This window comes from Hyperolius riggenbachi, chromosome 10 (assembly GCF_040937935.1).
Source record: "Hyperolius riggenbachi isolate aHypRig1 chromosome 10, aHypRig1.pri, whole genome shotgun sequence".
NCBI classification, from domain to species: Eukaryota; Metazoa; Chordata; class Amphibia; order Anura; family Hyperoliidae; genus Hyperolius; species Hyperolius riggenbachi.
Window position 1 is genome coordinate 51,286,573 of NC_090655.1, and position 20,203 is coordinate 51,306,775.

The following is a 20,203-nucleotide window of genomic DNA, read 5'->3' on the forward strand; positions in this document are numbered from 1 at the left end:
ATGTGTAATTGGAAGATGGTGACAAAGAATTTGATTGTTTCCAGATCACGCAGTCATGAGGAAATGGGTTCTTCTCAATGATCCTGAAGACACAACGTCTGGAGCCAAAGGATATGTCAAAGTCAGCATGTTTGTCGTTGGCACTGGAGATGAGCCCCCTGTGAGTTCAGTTCCTACGTACACCATTGTATATGAATTGCTGCATTTCTTCTGACCTTGGCTTGTGGTTGCTTTTATTTGGCACAGAAGTGGTGTTTGCTCTCACGGAAATAATTAAACCTGTCCTCAAATTCTGCCAGAAGCAGGGGGCGGCTCCAGGATTATTTTGTTCTTATTTAGGGTGCTATCTGCTGGTGCTGGCTCCTGCGCTGGAGTAGCTGTTGACCTGCTTTACGCAAAGCAAGCTGCATCAAAAAATGGGCGTGCCCATACCCTGGAAAGGGGACACGGTAATAATGGGTCATAGGTGCCCCCAGTATAGGTAGCCAGGGGATCGGTTTCCCCAGTATAGATAGCCTGGCAGGGGAACGGGGGTGCATGCAGAGCCAGAGCGTTTTAAAATACTTATGTAGCCGGGATTCACATGCTGCATGTACGTACTTCCTGTCTTGCGTTCCATCTCATAGTAACAGTGCCTTCCTAGGCTTTGCATGCACCCGTGGCAATGCCTCAGTTCGCGGCCAGTTCTGTGCGCCAGTGCTGTAAGATGGCTATCCATAGTTTGGGGGTGTTGCACCCCCCTGGCGCCCCCTTGGCCAGAATTCTATGCTATGCTTTGGTTTCGTATGAGAAATAATGAATGGCTCAGCAGTGTAAATGAACTACCTGAGCTCTTGTCGGCTTGTAGCATTTGGGACCACAGGTATATAAACCTACAAGTTGCTACTAATGGTCCAATTTTCCGGACCGGCCAGTCTGATGAATGTGATTGGTCAGAAACCATAGATTGGGTCCACTAATTGGAAGGGAACATGTATCCGATCCAGGGAATTGATCTAAATAAATGGATTAATTCCATTGATTGGATTGGGTACATATTCCCCTCCCATTGGTGGACCCAATTGATCATTTCTCACCGCAGTTATCGAATTGGCTGGTCGATCAGTCATGAAATTGTTCCATTAGTGTGTGTGTTCTAGAGATCCACTGTTAGAGTGGATATATATGGATAGATGTATGCGATGGATGTGATCTAGTGTTTTGGCCTGAGTTGGATTATAGTTAACCACTTGAGGACCACCGGTTTACACCCCCTAGTGACCGGTCCATTTTTTACAATATTCAGCACTGTGCCCCCCCTCCTAAGTTTGCGAAAGACTGCGATCTGTATGCTACACTATGTTTACATGGCAAAGCACTATGGCAGGGATTAGATTGTGAGCCCATCCGAGGGACAGTTTAGTAACTTAGTACAGTGCTGCGCTAGATAGTAGCGCTGTACACATTTAAATTACTTTTTTTATTTTATTCAGCATGCCAGCTGGCTGGCAGGCTGATCGCAGCAGCTTTCTGTGCCCCCTGCAGGGAACGGGCACTTGAGCGAGTGCTCGTCCCCTGCTAGTCTTGTGAGACTGCGATGACGCCATTTGGTGTTAGGCGGTCCTGGGGGAGCTGCTCTGTGACCGCCCATCGGCATTAGGCGGTCGCAGAGCAGTTAACATGCAATGGCTGGTATTAGTATTAATGTTTACATTTTTCTTACTGTGTTTCAGGTGGAGAAGAGAGACAAGGACAGTGATGCTGATGACGTAGAAAGCAATCTCCTCCTCCCCCCAGGCGTAGCGCTGAGATGGGTCACCTTCCTCTTGAAAATCTATAGAGCAGAAGATATTCCCCAGAGTATGAACCTGCCTTATTAATATATATTGCTTATCCATAGCCAAGGGTGGCTCAGGGCCAATCAATCTGCCCTTTGACTAAATAGAAATTGTTTTAATACACAATGTAAAATATTTGTTGTAAAAACACTAAGGTCATTCCCTGTTTGCAATGCAAACTGTACTTTCCCCATTCAAAGTGCTTTTAGTGGCTATAAAATGTAGACAAGGGTCTGTAAACTGCTCACTCTGGTGTTACTGTGTAATGCTGGAATACACGGCTTGTTTTTTAGCCATTAAGATGGCTCGGTAGATAATTTCCGACCTGTCCGATCTCCCGCCCGATCGTTTCGCCGCTCGATTCCGGATTGCAGTGAGTGGAAAAAGATAAGAAAAACAAGTGGAAGATAAGTAAATTGACTGCGGAATAGAGCAGAGAAACAATTGAGTGGGAGAAACGAGCGGCAAAAACATACACATGTGTATGTCCAGCATAACATACATGTAGCTTTCACATTTTATTTATTTTTTTAGTTAATTCAGACAGTCCAATATAAACTTTTAAACTCTGCTACTATCCATCCCAGCTCTAGTTATGTATCTCAAATGTAGCATAACTGAAATGTAAGCACAGCAGTGTTTTTATTAATGTTTGCATCCACATCTCTTAACAAATTGAAAGGGTAATTGGCTTTGCCCAAACTAGAACCCGATTATGATGGCTGCATCACATTGCGAGCCCCTTTAAGGGACAGTTGGTGACAAATGTTTGATGTACTGTGGCCAAAAAAGTCAGCGCTATCTCAATGCACAGATTTAAAAACAAACCTCAACCTCCCTGCTCCACTTGCTTGGACTTCAGGTCTTCTCACCTAGGCTGCCAAGAATGATTATATTGCTTATTTGCAGTTATAATTTTTTTAAGCAGAAGCTATCTCCTGACTATGGCCGCTTTCACAGTAGGATGTTGCATTTCAGTGTGACGTTAAGGTCGCTTAACGTGGCCCTAATGCAACACATATAGACTTTAACTTGGACGTTTTCTTTATGCGTCTCTTGGTGCGCTGTTTTTGTCGCACAGTGATGGAATGAAAACGGCGCATGCGTAACATTTTTTTTTTAAAATAAAAAAACATTACTGAGCGTGCAACACAAATAACGCAGCAGATTCATTGCTAAACGCACAGCTTGCAGCACTTTCTACACTACACACAAATGCAACGTGTGCACTGTGAATGTCGCACATACTTAGTATTGCTGTGCGTTAGTCTGTGTTGAAACCTTTTGTAATGTGCGACTGTAACATCGCACTGTGAAAGGGGCCTAAATCTAGTTGTCACCTTCTCACAAGCAGCAATCGTAGCTGTGGACATAGGGAAAAAAAGTTAATTTCCCTTCCTCCATCTACTTCATGTCCGCTTGTCCTTTTTACGGAACTAGGGATTAAAAAAAAAAACTAATTTGGCCCCCTTTTATTACCTTTTGGATGTATTTTTAGATTTTAATTCAGTCACCTCTTATGGTTTTAATGGAAAAAAAACATGTATGGGCACCTTATCTAATTATTCTAATGTCTAAATGAAACCCATATCTAAAAAACTATTATTTTTTTCACCTATCTCAAAATGTCGGGTTTTTTTTTTTTTTTTTTTAGTTAGACTTGGGAAATATTAACACAATTGTACCAGTTCAGTTTATTTAATTTGAGTAATATACTGGAGGATTAAAATGAAAATCTGAAAGAATGGCAGACATATCCTTTACTTTAACTCTATTTGCTTCCACAGTGGACGATGCTTTTGCACAGTCGGTAAAAGAACTTTTCGGGGCAGACTCTGACAAGAAGAATTTGGTTGACCCATTTGTAGAAGTGTCATTTGCTGGGAAAAAGGTAAAAAGTAACTCTTAAACTTTATAGACATCCTGGCGCGGAAAAGAAGTTTAACCCAAATGCTAAATGAAGTCCTTAAAGGGAACCCGAGGTGAGAAACACATGGAGGCTGACATATTTATTCTTTTAAACCATGCACATTGCTTGTCTTGCTGATCACCTGCCTCTAATACTTTTAACCATAGACCCTGAACAAGCATGCAGCATATCAAGTGTTTCTGAAATGAAAGGAAATAAATACGGCTGCCTCCATATGTCTCACACTCTGGTTCCCTTTTAAAGCAAAACAGTAAATTTAAAAGGGGAAAAAAAGTGATGTACCTTCTTCAGTAGAGGGAAGCCTCTGGATCCTCCAGACGCTTTTCTGATCATCCTGCAGCCCACTGCTGGTTGCCAAACCCCTCTTTTTCATGACTGGATTCCCATCCATGTAAGAGTGCAGCCACACAGGTACAGCATCGGCCTGCTCAGTAGTTCAGAGGAAAAGGCCGTACACGAGTGGCTGTGTTTGTTCTATTGCGCACTGCTCGCTCATGGGCGGGAGTGCGGCTGTGAAAAACTGATTGTCAAGCCCTTGACGAATAGGTTCAGAGGGTCCCAGCACTGGAAAGGTGGGCTCGAGGGGTTTTATCCAGGGGTTTCCCTCTACTCAGGTAAGTATCCAACTTTCTGCTTTTTAAAAGTCATAGATACACTTTAAAAGGGATACTGTAGGGGTCGGGGGAAAATGAGTTGAACTTACCCAGGGCTTCGAACGGTCCCCCGCAGACATCCTGTGCCCGCGCAGCCACTCAGCGATGCTCCGGCCCCGCCCCCGGTTCACTTATGGAATTTCAGACTTTAAAGTCTGAAAACCACTGCGCCTCCGTTGCCATGTCCTCAATCCCGCTGATGTCACCAGGAGCGTACTGCGCAGACACAGACCATACTGGGCCTGCGCAGTATGCTCCTGGTGACATCACCAGGATCGAGGGCACAGCAATGCAGGTGCAGTGGTTTTCAGACTTTAAAGTCTGAAATTCCAGAAGTGAACCGGAGGCGGGGCTGGAGCATTGGTGAGTGGCTGCGCGGGCACAGGATTTCTGCGGGGGACCACTAGAAGCCCTGGGAAAGTTCAACTCATTTTCCCCCGACCCCCCCTACAGTGTCCCTTTAAGCCAATGGTAAAAAAAATCAGTTTTACTCACCTGGGGCTTCTACCAGCCCCCTGCAGCCGTCCCGTGCCCTCGCAGTCACACACAGGTCCTCCTGTCCCTCACTGCCAGCTAGTTTCTTTTCACCGACAGGCCTGGCCACGCGTAGCCTTCTTTCTGTTCCCGTCCGCAATGGCATCCTGCACCTCCACAGGACGCTATTGCGGATGGGAACACAGAGACGCAAGGCCAGGCCTGCGCATCTGCAGTAAGCCTGTCGGGGGGAAAACAAAACTAGCTGGCGGCGGGGGACAGGAGGATCTGTGAGTGACTTAGACGGCTGCAGGGGGCTGGTAGAAGCCCCAGGTGATTAAAACTGATTTTTTTTTTTTTATACCATCGTTTAAGGTGCACATATGCTTATGGATTTTTCCAGTTCAATTCTTGTCCTATTCAATCACTATGATGGAATCTGCTCCATGTCTCCTCCACGTCCAACTGATCCATTTTCAATCAAATTTGACCAAGACGTGTTCCAACAGGATGAAAGATCTAGGTCAATTGGGGGTGGGGCAAGAGTGGAGGCAGATCTTCAGCCCATAGTGTTGCACTACATCAAACAGTGCTACACAGGGGTTCGATTGATTTTCAATATATTACCTATTGAAATCGATGTGCTGTGTGTGGTAGGAATTGATCCAGATCAGAGAGGAGTTGATTTGTTTTGCAGTCTATTCGTGTTTGAGCAGCTTAACTATCTAAACCAGGATTTCTCAAACTTTTTACCCTGGAGGAGCTCTTGAAAACCTTTTCGGATCTCAGGGACCCCCTGCATTAACAGAGGGAGAGGGAATTTATCCTATAGTAGGTTTGGTAATTAAAAGTTAGGCTTAAAGTAGAACTCTTGCACAAGAAACAAGGCAAACTGAGAGAAATGTACCCTGTATGCTGTTGCTTATCTTTTAGAGCGGAGAAATTCTGAGTTCAGGTCTGCTTTAACACTTTTTTCTATTGTAGTAATCCACATTCCATGTTTTTGCCTTTACAGAGCATCTACCTCATGCCCTCCATTATTGCACTCCCCATTCTATTAACCCAGTGTTAGTGTTTTTTTCTCTTTAATTTTTATCTGCTGGACTCACACTCTTAGTTCTGACATTCCACATGATTATTTGTCACCAGTGTAATGTGTCATAACCGTGCCGTGGCCATTTGCACCAGTGATGAACAAGTAGTTAGGCTACAATTCGGGATGGGCAGAATATGAGTGAAGAGGGAATTGAGAAGCTAGGGATGGTATTTTGATAGTTTCTAAACCTGCCAGTTGAGGCAGCTCATCTCCAAAGGGAAAAAATGCCGGGGGACTCCTACAAAGTTCTCTGGGGACCTTGGTTGAGAAATATTGCTTGTATACCAATAGTTGTATGATCACTTTCAATTTTCATTGCTGGTGATGGACACTAAGGGCTCGTTCCCACTATCGCGAATCTGCATGCGTCCAACGCATGCAGATCCGCACATGTAATGCAAGTGGATGGGCCTGTTTCCACTGTAGCGTTGTTGAGGTGCGTTTTTTTCAGCGGTAAAAAAACGCACAAAAGAGCCAACTATTTCGCCTGCGTCGGGAATCCGTGCGAATCGCCGCTAATGTATTTAATAGTAAAAACGCATGCGTTTGTTACATGCGTTTTTACCCGCGATTTCACGTGCGATTTCGCACCTTTTTCAATTTTATTTAGCCCTGGCAGTGTCATGGTTAATTTCGCATGGCACCCTGCCATGCGAAATCGCGGGTAAAAACGCATGCGGAAACTCATCCGCATGCGTTTTTACAAGCGTCGGAATGCGGCCGAAATCGCGTCGCAACAGTGGGAACGAGCCCTAAGAGATTTGATCTAAGATCTCTGCCACATCACAGAATTTACAAATGGCGCAAAAGGATTCTGAAGGAAATGTGCAGGGAGGCGCTTGGTGTTTCACGGTGATGGGGCTTATTCCACATTAGACCAAGATCTCCAGTGACATGGCTGGATTTGAGGCAAGGCCACAAAGCAAGGGGCGGGCAGCTTGCACACTCGGGTAATTAAACTGCCAAATGTGTAAAGTGCAGCGGTCACAGACCCTGACCTTGGCCACGCTGCTTCCACAGGGGCGAACAATGGAGCACAGGATGAGGGGGAATCACAACACAGGGCGGTGGAGCACAGGATGGGGCAAATGGACTGGTGACAGTGGGCCTTGGGCAGTAAAATGTTCAAATCCAGCACGGAGTATGTTTGTGCATCTGTGTGGTTTTAGAACTTTTTAAAAATATTCCAACGCATTTTTTAACAGGTCTCTACTAAGATCATTGAGAAGAATGCTAATCCGGAGTGGAACCAGGCTGTCAATCTGCAAATAAAGGTTAGTTGCACATAAGTGTACAGACAAATGCTTTGGTGTTTCCTATGTGAACATACTTACTTGTTTGTGTTTTTTGCAGTTTCCCTCTGTGTGTGAGAATATCAAATTGACGGTTTTTGATTGGTAAGTTACTTATTATCATAACGTTGCCAACTAGAGTTGGGCCGAACGGTTCGCCGGCGAACGTGGTTCGCGCGAACGTAGGTGGTTCGCGTGCGGGTACCGCACGCGAACCTTTTGCGGAAGAAGTTCGGTTCGCCCCATAATGCACTGAGGGTCAACTTTGACCCTCTACATCACAGTCAGCAGGCCCAGTGTAGCCAATTAGGCTACACTAGCCCCTGGAGCCCCACCCCCCCTTATATAAGGCAGGCAGCGGCGGCCATTACGGCCACTCGTGTGCCTGCATTAGTGAGAGTAGGGCGAGCTGCTGCAGTCTCTCATATAGGGAAAGATTAGTTAGGCTTAACTTCTTCCTGGCTGCATACCTGTTCTGTTCAGTGAGCCCTCAGCCCACTGCATACCTGTACTGTGATCCTGCCACTGCATACCTGTTCAGTGATCCTGCCACTGCATACCTGTTCTGTTCAGTGAGCCCTCAGCCCACTGCATACCTGTACTGTGATCCTGCCACTCCATACCTGTTCAGTGATCCTGCCACTGCATACCTGTTCTGTTCAGTGAGCCCTCAGCCCACTGCATACCTGTACTGTGATCCTGCCACTCCATACCTGTTCAGTGATCCTGCCACTGCATACCTGTTCTGTGAACCCGCCACTGTATACCTGTTCTGTTCAGTGGACCCGCCACTGTATACCTGTTCTGTGAACCCGCCACTGTATACCTGTTCTGTTCAGTGGACCCGCCACTGTATACCTGTTCTGTTCAGTGGACCCGCCACTGTATACCTGTTCTGTTCAGTGGACCCGCCACTGTATACCTGTTCAGTGAACCCGCCACTGCATACCTGTTGTGTTCAGTGAACCTGCCACTGCATACCTGTTCTGTGAACCCGCCACTGTATACCTGTTCTGTTCAGTGAACTAGCCACTGCATACCTGTTCTGTTCAGTGAACCCGCCACTGCATACCTGTTCTGTTCAGTGAACCCGCCACTGCATACCTGTTCTGTTCAGTGAACCCGCCACTGCATACCTGTTCTGTTCAGTGAACCCGCCACTGTATACCTGTTCTGTTCAGTGAACAGTTTGGTGTGTCAGTGTGAAGCAGTACCTTAATTACACTACCTGATTGATGTATACACATGCAAGATGTTTTAAAGCACTTTAGGCCTGTCATTTAGCATTCAATATGATTTCTGCCCTTAAAACGCTGCTTTGCGTCAAATCCAGATTTTTCCCGGGGACTTTTGGCGTGTATCCCACTCCGCCATGCCCCCCTCCAGGTGTTAGACCCCTTGAAACATCTTTTCCATCACTTTTGTGGCCAGCATAATTTTTTTTTTTTTCAAAGTTCGCATCCCCATTGAAGTCTATTGCGGTTCGCGAACTTTAACGCGAACCGAACGTTCCGCGAAAGTTCGCGAACCCGGTTCGCGAACCTAAAATCGGAGGTTCGGCCCAACTCTATTGCCAACCTATAGAGCAATGCTTTGCCTATTAAGCTTATTCGAAAGTACTTGGGTACCCGGCCTGTACGCCTTTAGACCAGGCGTAAGGAACCTTTTTGTCTGAAAGCCATAAACGCCACATATTTTAAAATGTAATTCCGTGAGAGCCATACAGTGTTTCAAACTAAATACAAGTACAATTGGAGCGGCCGTTAGTTTGAGGGAGCGATAGTAAGCTAGTAGCGCATGCTACAGCAGTAGCGTGCTTACTTTGAAAATGTTACTCACGCTTCCACACTAAGCTGCGCTTCTTGAGCAGTGTAGCTTAGTGAATCAATCTCTACTGATTTGTCTGTGAGCCAGATGCAGCTATCAAAAGAGCCACATCTGGCTCCCGAGCCATAGGTTCCCTACCCCTGGTTTAGAGTTAGCACAGGTGGTGTCACTGCTCTCCATCTCCTGTCTTCATCTGATACTGGGAACGCCACCTCCCCTCCCTCCAAATCCTGCAGCCAGCTGTGCACCATATATGCAGTCCGGGTTTTGGAAGCTACTTGGAGGTTGGGTTCTCACTTCTCACAGGCCACCATTTTTTTTTTTATTTTGATTCATTTTTTAAATGAGAGCCGGAATGCTCACACTGTGAGGCAAACCTTGTACAAAGAATAAAAAGCACGTAGTATTTTGCTGTGTGGGAATGAGTGAGGTATGTTGCTGAGGGAAGGGTGCAGCTCAGAGTGTGGTACTTTGCTTAGTGGCGGAAGCTCTTAGGGATCTTGGAACATGGTGTTTTGCAGTGAAGGGGGAACTTAAGTGTAGATGGGGTGCTCAGTGCACTGTATCTTGCTCTTGGGGAAGGAGTAGATTGTGCGATATTTAACCAGTTCACCCCCAAGGGTTTTTACCCTAACGGACCAGAGCAATTTTCACCTGTCAGTGCTCCTCCCTTTTATTCCCTAATAACTATATTACTACTTATCACAAGGAAATGATCTATACCTCGTTTTTTTCGCCACCAATTAGGCTTTCTGTGGGTAGTACATTTTGCTACGAATTTTTTTATTCTAATTGCATTTTAATTGGAAAAATACAAAAAAAATGGGAAAAAATCGTTATTTCTAAGTCTTCAGCCATTATAGTTTTAAAATTAAACATGCTCCTGTTGATAAAACCAACACATTGTATTTGCCCAGTAGTCCCGATTATTAAACAGTTTAAATTATGTCCCTATCACAATGTATGGCGACAATATATTATTTTGAAATATAGGTGGTGTTTTTCTGTTTTGTTTTGTTTTTGTTCTGGCCATAATTACAAGCCCCTATGTAATAAAGTAAAATTATTTTTCCCTCATACAATATAGATTAAAAAAGCTGAGTCTCTAAGGCAACTATTTATTTATAGCTGATTTTTTTTTTTAAAGTCGGTTTTTTTTGAGGGGGGGAAAGGGTGGAAATGTAATTTAATTTTATTAATATTGTGTGGATATTATGTATTTGCCTGTATGTGCAATATACTTTTTGGCCACAAGATGGCGCTAGTGAACACTCTCCCATTAGGAAGTTTTTTTTCTTTTTACATTTTAGCAACTGTGACAGTTTCCTGTTTTGTGAATGGATGCGGCCGCTGTTCGCGGTCGCGTCCATTCACTCCAGGCAGTGCGATTGGGTAGAGGACCGCTCGGTCCTCTTCCCCAATCACCCAGCACGGGAACCCGACGGAAACGGCGGCGGTAGCGGCGCGGACACGTGCGGAGCGGCGGCGGGAACGCGCGACGTATTAAAACGTCATGTTGCCATTAATAGGGGAAAGCATGACGTTTTAATACGTATGCTTGCCGTTAAATGGTTAAAGAGGAACTGTCGCGAAAATCATAAAATTTAAAACGCATACAAATAAGTATGTTTCTTCCAGAGTAAAATGAGTCGTAAATTACTTTTCTCCTATGTTCCTGTCAATTACAGTAAGTAGTAGAAATCTTCAATCACTGACAGGTTTTGGGCTAGTCCATCTCTTCATGGGTGATTCTGAGCATGGCCTTTATTCTTTTATATAGACATTACATGAAAATTATTAACACAATGATGCTGGCCAGCCTCCCTGCTCACTGCACACTATTTTGGCAGTTGGACGGAGCAAATGTCATTCACCAAGTGCTTTTAAAAATTAAGAAAACCCTAGGAACTCCCCTATGAGAAGATGGGCTAGTCCAAAATCTGTTGGTAAGATCAGATTTCTACTACTTACTGTAAGTGACAGCAACATAGGAGATTTTTACTCAGGAAGAAATATACTTTTTATTTGTATGTGTTTTAAATTTTAAGATTTTCACCACAGTTCCTCTTTAAGGCGCAGCATCCTGCCATGGTGGGAAGGGGCTAAGTGCGCAGCATCCAGACATGGTGGAAGTGTGGTTGAGTGTGCAGCGTCCTACCGTGCTAGGAAGGGGCTGAGTGGTACAGCATTGTGCTGTGAGGAGGGGAGGCAGGTGTATCAGGCCATGTGGGGAGGGAGCAGAATAAGCAGTATCAGCAAGGGGGAAGTGTCTAAGTGCATAACATAGTCTGCTGAATCTTCCACAGGTTTGCTTTTAACAAACTAAACCAGATGATACACTTCAGATTATAAACTGAACTTACTTTGTATTAATTTCTCATTAATGCACTTTGATCAACTAATATTGTTTTGTGTTTCTCTATGCAGGGACAGACTCACCAAGAATGATGCAGTTGGAACAACTATATTGAGCTTGTCTAAAATTGCATCTTCGGGCAGTGATATGGAAGGTGAGATAAATCAGTAACTTGTTTCTTTTTCTATTTTTTTTTTTCTTTTAATACTTAGTTGATCAGTTCCTGCACAGGGCTTTTTTAGTCTGAGGGCTCGTTTCCACTATCGCGAATCTGCATGCGTCCAACGCATGCAGATCCGCACATGTAATACAAGTGGATGGGCCTGTTTCCACTGTAGCGTTGTTGAGGTGCGTTTTTTTCAGCGTGAAAAAAACGCACAAAAGAGCCAACGATTTCGCCTGCGTCGGGAATCCGTGCGAATCGCCGCTAATGTATTTAATAGTAAAAACGCATGCGTTTGTTACATGCGTTTTTACCCGCGATTTCGCGTGCGATTTCGCACCTTTTTCAATTTTATTTAGCCCTGGCAGTGTCATGGTTAATTTCGCATGGCACCCTGCCATGCGAAATCGCGGGTAAAAACGCATGTGGAAACGCATCCGCATGCGTTTTTACAAGCGTCGGAATGCGGCCGAAATCGCGTCGCAACAGTGGAAACAAGCCCTGACTGCCGTTTACTAGCACAGGAAAATCCCTTGCCCGCTGTTTGGTAGTCTCTCTTAAATATTGTACATTGAATAGCGCTAACAAATGACTTTTCTAATCTAAATGTTCTGCACATTTCTGCACAAGTCATGGGTGTTTAAACTCAAATACAATGTGGGCCAAAATGTAACACTGGGACAAAGTCGCAGGCCAACCTCAATGTCTAGTGGCCACCTTCCTCCCTAATAAATGTTCCTTTGTGACTAATGCCTCCCTCCCCTATACAGTTCCCTGGCTGTCTAATGCCTAGACCTGGTCCGCCCATGAAGCCAAGTGAGGCGACTTCCTCAGGCGGCAGAAGTGTGGGGACAGCACCAGGCAGAAACAGGAAGTGACGAGTACCTGGCCAACCTATACTGGGGGCAACTGTACCTGGCTAACTTGTACTGGGGGCAACTGTACCTGGCTAACTTATACTGGGGGTAATTGTACCTAGCTACCAATACTGAGGGCACCTAAACCTGGCTACCTTCCTATACTGAGGGTGTTTTCTGAGGGGCTCACCGCAGCTATTGTGTGGTGCAAGTTGTCGGCTGCTGTGTGATCATTCCAATGGGGGGGGGGGGGGTGATTTGTTCCTCCTGACACGTTTGCCTCAGGTGGCAAAAAGTCTAGAGCTGGCCCTGCTAATGCCTCCTCCCACTTCTAAACAGTTCCCTGGTGCCCCACCTCCTCCCCTATAAAATTCCCTGGGGCCTAGTGCTTTACCTCTCCCTCCCCCATATGGCTTTCCTGGTGCTTTTGGGCTTCACCTCTAATACCTGGTGGTCTAGGGTGGGCCAAATATAATGACAAGTAGGGAAACCACGTGATAGACAAATTTTGATGATTCTGCGGGCAGATTTGGACCGTAGGCCAGAGTTTGACATCTATGCGTTAGATGATGGTCGCCTAACCAAATTGTTGAAATGGAAGGACGTTTTGATTTGGGATGATAAGATTTCCTGCCTAACATTAAAATAGTCATATAAAGGTGTGTACACGCACTATTTGTGTCTCATGTTTGGAGCAAGCTTTTCTTGCATTAGGCATTGTGGGTATTGAGCACTGTACTATAAGCTATCGGGAGGGGAGGAGGGACAATGACTACGGTAATAACTGAGCAGCTTCCTGTGGGCGGGGTAAGGAGGGGAGCAATGCACTTGGCCAAGTGGTGAACAAAGCTTTCAGCTTTATTATTTATATTATAAAATGAAGGGACTGCTTGTACCCACAAAGGAAACCTGTTTTGTGTAATTGGCATATTGGAGCTTTATTCATCAGGTTCAGTTATGCTTTTGAGCTATCGCTACTGAAACTGTAAAGCACATGTTCAATCACAAAGCAGGAGATCCCTGAAAATACAGTATACAGGTTTCTTGTGTTGAATAAAGCGGTCTTTTTATTTATGCCAATTGAGTACAGTATGTTGTGTTTATTCTTTTGGGAAGACGTTAACATTTTTACACTTTAAAGGACACCTGAAGCGAGTGGGCTATGGAGTCTGCCATATTTTTTTTTTTTTAAACAATAACAGCTGCCTGACTTTCCTGCTGATCATCTTCTTCAAATACTTTTAGCTATAGAACCTGAATAAGCATGCAGGTCAGATGTTTCTGACAGTAATCTGGCTAAATTAGCCGCATGCTTCTTTCAGGTGTGTAATCCAGATACTATTGCAACCAAAGAGATTAGCAGGAAGCCAGGCAACCTGTATTGTATATGCAATGAAGGTGTCCGCTACACTCAACAGACTAAGTGCTGGACCAAGCAGAGCCACACCTAAACGAAGTAAAGTTAAAAGCGAGGGGGTCCGCACAATGTCTACATAGATTCATTTATTAGGGACATGTCCCAAAACAGAAAATTGAGCACACAGCTAACAGGTTTCGGACCCAAACTGGTCCTTCAAGGAGTCATCAGGCACTATAAACTGCCCCCCGATCTCCTTACCTGGGGCTTCCTCCAGCCCCTTGCAGTTGACCATGTCCCACGCCACAACTCCACTCTCAGCTTCCTGCCTGGGGTCCCTGCATGGTGTCTCACCAGACGTTCTCTACTTCTCCTGTGCTAGTGCTGCTGTCAATCAAGTCCAGACTGTACTGCGCAGATGCAGAACTGCACCTGCGCAGTACAATCTGGATAACGTGGACTTGATTGACAGTGGCGCAGGCGCAGTAGAGGACAACCTCCAGGTTGCCCTCTGCACCAGCAGGAACCCCAGGCTGGCGGCTCAGAGCGGAGCTGTGGCGTGGGACATGTCCACTGCAAGCGGCTGGAGGAAGCCACAGGTAAGTAGATCGGGGGGGTAGATTATATTGCCTGATGACTCCTTTAATCATAGGCACTGGCTGATTAAGGACCAGGTTGGGTCCGAAACCTGTTAGCTGTGTGCTCAATTTGCTGTTTTGGGATATGTCCCTAATAAACTAATCTATAGAGACATTGTGCGGACCCCATCACTTTTATCTGCATTGTATATGGCCTCCCTATCTCTGTTCAGGTGTCCTGTAAACTATTTTGTGTATGTTTCTGGAAGTTGTAGCTTTGTTCTTATGTCTGACTGTGCCGCTCTTGTCAATATGTTGTCTTGAGCAACATCCAGATTTTGTAGTTGTCATTTAAATTCTTCACTCCAAACCTCACTGCAGTTTTCCATCGTGGTTGGTCAAGCAGCATGTCGAGTGTCACGCCACCTGGAGGTGATGTAACTGGCAGCATCTGTAGTGATGGTGTGGGTTAATAAAATGGGAGAGGGCACTGTCACGGTTTAAGCTGGAACGTTAGGGTATAGGTTGTATTTTTTTTTTTTTTTTTTATGGGGGGAGGGGAGCTCTTCTGTTTTTTTTTGTTTGTTTGTTTTTTAATTCTTTTATTACTTGATTGCCATTTGGATAAACTGCAATAAATGTTATGGTTGTTCTCCTGCTGCTGTTCATCATAAAATGTTTAACGGTTTTCTTTTTACAATATAGACAGTGACACAACGGGAGTTGGGTCTTCAGCACTGGAAGGTGTATACTGTGGTGTGACTTGATTTATCCTGATTTGCCACCCCACTGCCCAAACTGTAGATTAGTCTGTTGGGGCTAATGAAAAATTTTAAGGGCAGTGATGTTCAGTAACTTTTGGCAACCAATCCGATTTCACCTTTTCAATCTGTGGATCACAATTGGTTGCTATGGGTTGCTCGCTTACACTCTTTTGGTGAAGCAAAACAAAAAAAGGCATGTACATATAAAACAGTTTTGGCACTGGGGCATGAAGGAATTATTCTATTTACAATATTTGTGTGTACTCTCTACTTCTTCAAAACTCTATAAAGGTGACTGGATCATTGTAGCCCTGTTTAGAATGTCCAAACAGCTTCCATGATAAGATCACTTGCAAACCCAGTTAGTGTTCACTATCCAATCCAATGAGGTTACAGCAGTCAGTGCAATTGTGAAAGTTATAGTTATTTGGGTTGAAAAAAGACATACGTCCACCTAGTTCAACCAGAGAATAAGGTACAACACCAGCCTGCTCCCTCATATATCCCTGTTGATCCAGAGGAAGGTGAAAAACCCTTACAAGGCATTGTCCAATTTGCCCCAAAAGGGAAAAATATCCTTCTCGTCTCCAGATCCAGATGGCAATCCGATAAAATCCCTGGATCAACACCACTGGGCATTACCTAGTAATTCTAGCCATGGATGTCTTTCAACGCAAGGAAAGCATCTAAGCACCATTTAAATGCAGATATAGAATTTGCAGCCAAACAAGCCTGCTCTTGTTTGGCAGCTTTTGGCAGCACTACGGTTTTGTTTTTGGCTTTTTTGATCAGCTGGGAGTTTGGGGTGTATTTGGTATATTTATCAGGAAAGGGAAACCCTACATTGGCTTGGGAGGTTGGGCTTGATGGAATCCGATCAGCTTTGCATCATCATTGCATGACTGTATACAATGAGCTATTCTGAATCTAAATTAGCTCAAACTTTAAAAACAGAGAAAGTAGCAATCAGTTTGGTCTACTATTCCATGCTTCGTAGCCAACATTACACCTGGTCAATGAGATGTTCATTTCAAGTTGATAAACATTTTGTAAATGTGCAAAGTTAGCAGCTTAGAATCAAACCAATCAGAATCAGTTACTGCATTTGATTGGTCCCATTCAAAGCTGAATACAGTTGCATAAAATTTGCATCAGCTGAGAATTTTCTGCTTGTCCGTTTCTACCCAACATAGCAAGGGAAACATCTGTCCTGTGCTCAAATGTTTTTCTGAATTGGCCTGAATCTGAGAATGTGGCCGTCCTATGGATCAAGACCAAGTGACAGGAGACCTCTGTTTCTGGCATACCATATCCCACACTTTAGTTTTCCAGTGTAATTATTCAGGTCTACAAATGGATCCAGTCTTGTCTGATATGCATGCTGTCTGTTAAATTCTCATTTGTCATTTGTGAAATACTAACTGCTTTGTACTAATGATTCATTCTTCTGCATGCATTTCAATATCCAATACAGTGGTTCCAAAGCTGTGTGTAGCGACAGTACAGGTCATGTGTCAGCACTTTCCAGCAGTTTAATTCTTGCTTCTTGAAGACCAACTCTAGGAAAATGTCTTACTTCCTGTCCTAGTTGGGGGTAAATCTAGCCACAATGGAACAGATTCCTTCATATGGAACATTCTTTTTGGAACTCTGTGCCTCGCCATCCCATCACTCATTTCCTGACCTCTGGTCCACAAGGGTTTGTGTTAAAACAATCGATATTCAAGGGACAGGAGTTGAAGAAAAATCTCCCCAAAGGGAACACAAACCTAGTAAAAACCCACAATATCTACATTAGATTTCCTGGCCTTTGATATTGTAAATTATATAATGGTCTCTAACAATGAAGGAATGATATTGGCCTGATTTACTGAGGTTTTTCAGGGTTGGAGAACGTGAGATCCATCTAAGCTGGCTTTGATTTACTGAAATCTTCTTGGTATTGGGAAGCCTGCAATTGTCACCTCAGATAATTGTCATCGCAGATAACATTGAGGATCGTTTAAGGGGTTGTTGTCATTTGTGCTGCTGTGCCTCTCCAAGACGCATGCCGCCACCTGTTCTGATGGGAGTACGCATCCAAATCCTTCTAGCCCATGGGCATTAAAAAGTGTAATGTGAAAAAATGACGACCGTACATTTCATTTTCCCTGCATGCACATTCAAAAGCAGTTGTTTGATTTCAATTGAATTCTCCATCTAAAGTTGCATGCAAGGAACTACTCTGTATTGCCACTAATGGAAATGAGCCTTAAGGTACGTTTCCACTTGTGTCTGCATCAGACTCTGAGAAAGACACTGGCACTTGTGCTGATGCAAGAATTTTATTTTTTTTATTATTTCTACAGCGCTGACATCTTCCACAGCATTTTACAGAGTATATACAGTCTTGTCACTAACTGTCCCTCAGAGGGGCTCACAATCTAATACCTGCCATAGTCCCATATCCGTCATAGTTGTTTTTTCGGGGGGGGGGGGGGGGGTGTTAATTAACTGGAGGAAACCCACACAGACATGGGGAGAACATAAAAACCAGGGATTTTAACCGGGCACCCAGCGCTGAATGGCGAAAGTGCCATACACTATACCACCATTCTGCACGAATCTGAAACCTTGTAGTCATGCCATACATGGCTATGGTGATACGATGCTTCAATATGTGAAAAAATGTAGCCGGTGCTGCCTCTCCCCTCATCCAACCCCCACCCCTCAAAATCAGAAGCAGCCTGTTGATTTTCAATAGAATTTCTCCAAATTCGCTTGCGGGAGAACACTGCAAATCAACCTTAGTGCGAATGAGCCCTAAGGCCCCTTTTACACTTGTTCATTGTGCTACCCTGTTTTACCACATGGTAATGCAATGGGGCCATAAGTGCCAGAACTGCTGGCAAAGCACTGCAAAGTCTACGACACATTACTGTTGGACTTCTGCTGTGACGCAGATGCGTCGGTAGTAATCTTAAGTCAATGGGTGATGCAGGGATTTTAAATGTCGGTGGTGGTGTGGCGCGCATGCGTAAAAAGACGGAAATACGCCAGGGAAACCCGGGAATCCCATTAACCTACTTCCTGTCCAGCAGCTGGTATGTCACTAGGTGAGTGCCGGTGAAGGGGGTGGGTGGTGTCAATACTATGCATATGACCCTGTCAGCAGGGTCATATGACCCAAATAAGGATTGAAATCCCTTAATAATGAGATTTGTTTTATTTCATTTAAACCTGGGCTCTCCTTTTCTCATTTGTTCTCCTGTCTTGGAATACCTTAGTAAATCAGGACCTGCATAATATAATAGCTGGAAGTTTCATTGACACATGACGGAAAAGGCTGGGAACCATTGATCTCTTATCTACCAAAATTAATGTGAAATGTACTTGATACCACAAGTGATTTAACTATCCATACTGCCAATCATGGTGTTCTGCTGAACATGGGATTATGTGAATGCATATAGAGCAGTGATGTGCAGTAACTCGTGCCCACTGATCATGGACTGGCCCTCAACAAAATATCCACTAGCAAAGGATCATGTATATTTTTGCACTGTGCAGACACCCCCAGGTATAATTAAACATTGGGTGATCATTAAAGGACAACTGGAGTGAGAAGAATAAGGAAGGGGCCATATTTATTTCCTATTAAACACCAGTTCCCTGGCAGCCCTGCTGTTCTCTTTGGCTGCAGTAGTGTCTGAATCGCACCAGAAACAAGCATGCAGCTATACTTGTCAGATCTGACGATAATGCCAGAAACACCTGACCTGTTGCATGCTTGCTCAGGGTCTATGGCCCCGGTCACACTTGAGATTGCAAGAAGCTAGTGATTAGCGCGGGCGTTTTTCTACGCGATTAATGCGTATATTTTACAGGACATTTTTGCGGTTTTGAGCGATCGCAATGTATTTCAATCGTGATCGCTCAAAAATGCTGCATATAGAGCGTTCAGGGCAAATCTCCAGCGATCACGGCAGTGAGATCACAGCCGTATAGTTAACATTGCACTAGAGCTTTAAAAAGCGCTAGCGATCGCTGGTGATTAGTGGTAAATGACCCGCTAATCGCCTTAGTGTGTATGGGCCCTCAGGCTAAAAGTATTAGACACAGAGAGTTGGCAGGACAGCCAGACAACTGGTATTGCTTGCAAGGAAATAAATATGGCAGCCTCCATGTCCCTCTCGTTACAATTGTCCTTTAAAGGTGGCCTCTAACGATCAAATTTCTAGCGAAAAATCGTTTGGGCCATCAAATTCTGATCGGAAGAAAAATCGTTCACTACACCATCAACGAACCAATTTTTGCTTCCTATCTATCACAATCAACAAGAAAATCCAAATTTTGGTTTGACCAAAATCCAATTGAACGATTTTTCACTAGAAATTTGACCGTTAGTGGCCACCTTAAGGATCAGTGAACTAGGAGAGTACACCACTGATTCGTTTCACTTGGCTTGAGTGATCGTCTACACACATGCATTAATTTACATGATGCTGATTGGTTGGTATGGGTTAGTGCTCAGCACTGCTGTATGCACTCTGCCTGGAAATCCACGGAAACAATAAAGAAGGCTTCAAGGTATAGAGAAGTGTGCTCTGCATTGCTTTAGGGTTGATGTAAAACTCCCAAATTCTCTTTTTCTTGAAATTCTGGCTTAGATTTAAAGATTTAATTTAGCAGTTGTGATCTAATAAGACTTGCATTTTTGTTTTTGTAGTTTTAGGGCTCTTTCACACTGGCAGCTGCAGGCTGTGAATTCACCACCTGCCAGTTGCTCTCTTGCACCAGCCGAGCACTTGTTAGCGGCAGTGGACAGGGGGGCCCATAGAGTCACATCTGAGCAGTTGTAATCTGTAGTTACTTACAGGTTCCCTTTTTAAAATATTTCACCTTATAAGGATATCTCATGCTCTACAACACCCTCCCACCCCCTTTCAATGTTTCATTCGATAATACAGAAAAATATTTTTCCCTACTGCATGAATCTAAAGTGCCCATGCCTAGCACAGAGTTGCGCATCTGCCGCCTGCATCAGAGATCCAGTGGTG

The 20,203-nt window shown here is 44.4% G+C and overlaps 1 protein-coding gene across 1 annotated transcript in view; it reads left to right on the forward strand.

Annotated features, from left to right (window-relative positions):
• Positions 1-20,203, forward strand: part of MYOF (myoferlin) — a 225,995-nt gene that overhangs the window by 87,026 nt on the left and 118,766 nt on the right. The window contains 7 exon segments of the mRNA XM_068258907.1: positions 45-160; positions 1,713-1,839; positions 3,605-3,708; positions 7,176-7,244; positions 7,324-7,367; positions 11,517-11,599; positions 15,106-15,144. Of these exon segments, the coding sequence (XP_068115008.1) occupies positions 45-160; positions 1,713-1,839; positions 3,605-3,708; positions 7,176-7,244; positions 7,324-7,367; positions 11,517-11,599; positions 15,106-15,144 (582 nt within the window).